The following is a 2,362-nucleotide window of genomic DNA, read 5'->3' as shown; positions in this document are numbered from 1 at the left end:
GCAGCAGCAGCAGCAGCAGCAGCAGCAAAAGATGCTGGGGTCCTTTCAGTTATATCGGCTCCAAATACCGGCGCGTGCGACGGGTGCTTCAGCTGCTGCAACAGCAGCCCTTGCTGCAGGAGTGGGAACTGCTGCTGCTGTTGCTGCTGCTGCTGCTGTTGCTGCTGCTGCTGCTGTTGCTGCTGCTGCTGCTGCTGCTGCTGCTGCTGCTTCCCGTGCTGCTGCTGAGGTCTGAGGGGTAGCCATGGGCAGCGCGGCTGCGAGTAGATGGAGGCGTCTCCATAGAAATGCTGTTGTGTCTGCAGTGTTGCCTGCTGCAGCGGCTGCTGCTGCTGCGCCTCTTGCTGCACCTTCTGCTGCAACTGCTGCTTCGCTTCCTGTTGCAGCTGCTGCTGTAGCTGCTGCTGCTGCTGCAGCGACAGGTTGTGCTGCGACGCAGCAGCGGAGGCCTCCTGACCGCAGCCACCAGCAGCTGGCTTCCTGCTGCAGCAGCAAGGATGAATGCTGCTGCTGCTGCAGCAGCGGGCGCCCAAGGGAGCAGCAGCAGCAAGAGGAGTGGTGCATGCGTTCTGCCTCTGCTGCTCTAGGTGCGGGCAAGTCAGCTGCTGCAGCTGGTGCTGGCTATGCAGCTGCTGCTCCAGATGCTGCTGCATCTGCTGCTGCTGCATCTGCTGTTGCTGCTGCTGCTGCTGCTGCTGTTGCATCTGCTGCACCTGCTTTATTTGTTTCGTTTGCTCAACCTGCGCCTGTGTCAGTTCTGGCTGTTGCTCTTGGTGCTGCTGCAGTCGCTGCAGCAGCAGCAGCTGCTGCTGCTGCTGCTGCTGCTGCTGCTGCTGGTGCTCGGGGCCTAGGAGGCCCAAGTGCTGCGCATCTGCTTTCAGGAGAGACATCTGCATGCAGCTGCTTCTTCTCTGTCTCCGCGTTGCCGTGCAGCTCCTCTTGTCGCTGCTGGTGGTTCTCCTGCTGCAGCAGCTGGTTGTGCTGCTTCTGCTGCTACTGCATCTGCTGCTGCTGCGGCTGCTGCTGCTGCTGCTGTTGATACGGTGTTGGGGAACGCAGCAGCTGCCGCCGGGGGTTCGCTGCAGCCAGCCGTCTAAGTGCTGCTGTGTCTGTATCTGCTGCTGCTGCCGCTGCATTTGCTGCTGCAGTGGCTGCTGCTGCTGCTGCTGCTGCTGCTGCTGCTGGGGAGTTTGTGAGCCATCCACGAACCAATCCGCTGTCTCACAGACATGAGGGGAAACAACAGCAGCAGGAGCAGCAGCAGCAGCAGCAGCGGGAGCAGCAGCAGCAGCGGCACAGGCAGCACCAGGTGCTGCAGCAGCTGCACCACCGCTAAGACGGAGCCGCACCTCTTGAGGTGTATCGACAGCCCGTAAGGGTGAAACAGCCTCAGCAGCAGCAGCAGCAGCAGCAGCAGCAGCAGTAGCAGCAGCAGTAGCTGTAGCTGTACTAGAAGGAACACCAGCAGCAGCAGTAGCAGCAGCAGCAGAAGGGAGAGCACCTGCTGCCTCTTGTGCTGCTGTGCCCTTTCCCCAATGTTCTGCAAATACCGCAGGTGTTTGAGGACCTGGGGTCTGGAGCAGCAGTTGCTGCTGCTGCTGCTGCTGCTGCTGCTGCTGTTGCTGCTGCTGCTGCTGCACGTCACTGCTGCTTCGGACCCCGGGGGCTGCTGTGACGGTTGTCATTCCCTGCTTCGACATTTGTGGACAGCAGCAAGGAGCAGCAGCAGTAGCAAGAGGAACAGCAGCAGCAGCAGCAACAGGAGCAGCAGCAGGAACAGCAGCAACAACAGGAGCAGCAGCAGCGACAGAAGCAGCAACAGGAGCTGCACCTAACGGAGGAGAATCAGGAGGAAGATGTAGAAGGACCGAGCTGCACAAAGCATCAGCTGCAGCAGCAGCAGCTGCTGGTTCAGCAGCAGCAGCTGGTGCAGCAGCAGCAGCAGCAGCAGCAGCAGTCGCTACCGCAGCAGGAGTTGGGCACTGCGTACGGTCACGCTCAGGTGTATGCTGCTGAGGCAGCAGCGGGTGCTGAGGTTGCAGCTGGTGCTGCTGCTGATGCTGCTGCTGGTGTTCCTGCTGCTGCTGCGGCTGCTGCAGCGAAGGCGTCGTGGCTTGTGGCAGCATGCCGCTTTGTGATGACCTGCTGCTGCTGCTGTTGTCGTTGTTGCTGCTGCTGTTGCTGCTGCTGCTGCTGCTGCTGCTGCTGCTGCCAGGCTGCAAAGGGCGATGCGCAGAGAGAGACAGAGAAGGACGCGAAGAGAGACAGCTGCTGCTGAGTGTCTCCGTTGAGCTGCTGAGCTGAGGAGACGAAAGAGAACAGAGTGAAGCCGCCAAAGGCCCTGCTCCCCCTTGCTGCTGCC

The 2,362-nt window shown here is 61.0% G+C and overlaps 1 protein-coding gene across 1 annotated transcript in view; it reads right to left on the bottom strand.

The window, feature by feature from the left end:
* Positions 1-2,362, bottom strand: part of EMH_0008330 (uncharacterized protein) — a gene marked incomplete at both ends in the record, with an annotated part of 9,667 nt that overhangs the window by 334 nt on the left and 6,971 nt on the right. Inside the window, one exon of the mRNA XM_013498316.1 lies at positions 3-2,362. Within this exon, the coding sequence (XP_013353770.1) occupies positions 3-2,362 (2,360 nt within the window). The remainder of the gene's footprint in view (positions 1-2) is intronic.

The sequence above is a fragment of the Eimeria mitis genome, genomic scaffold (genome assembly GCF_000499745.2).
Source record: "Eimeria mitis Houghton genomic scaffold, Emh_scaff333, whole genome shotgun sequence".
Classification (NCBI taxonomy): Eukaryota; Apicomplexa; class Conoidasida; order Eucoccidiorida; family Eimeriidae; genus Eimeria; species Eimeria mitis.
This window is presented reverse-complemented; position numbering and strand designations above follow the sequence as displayed.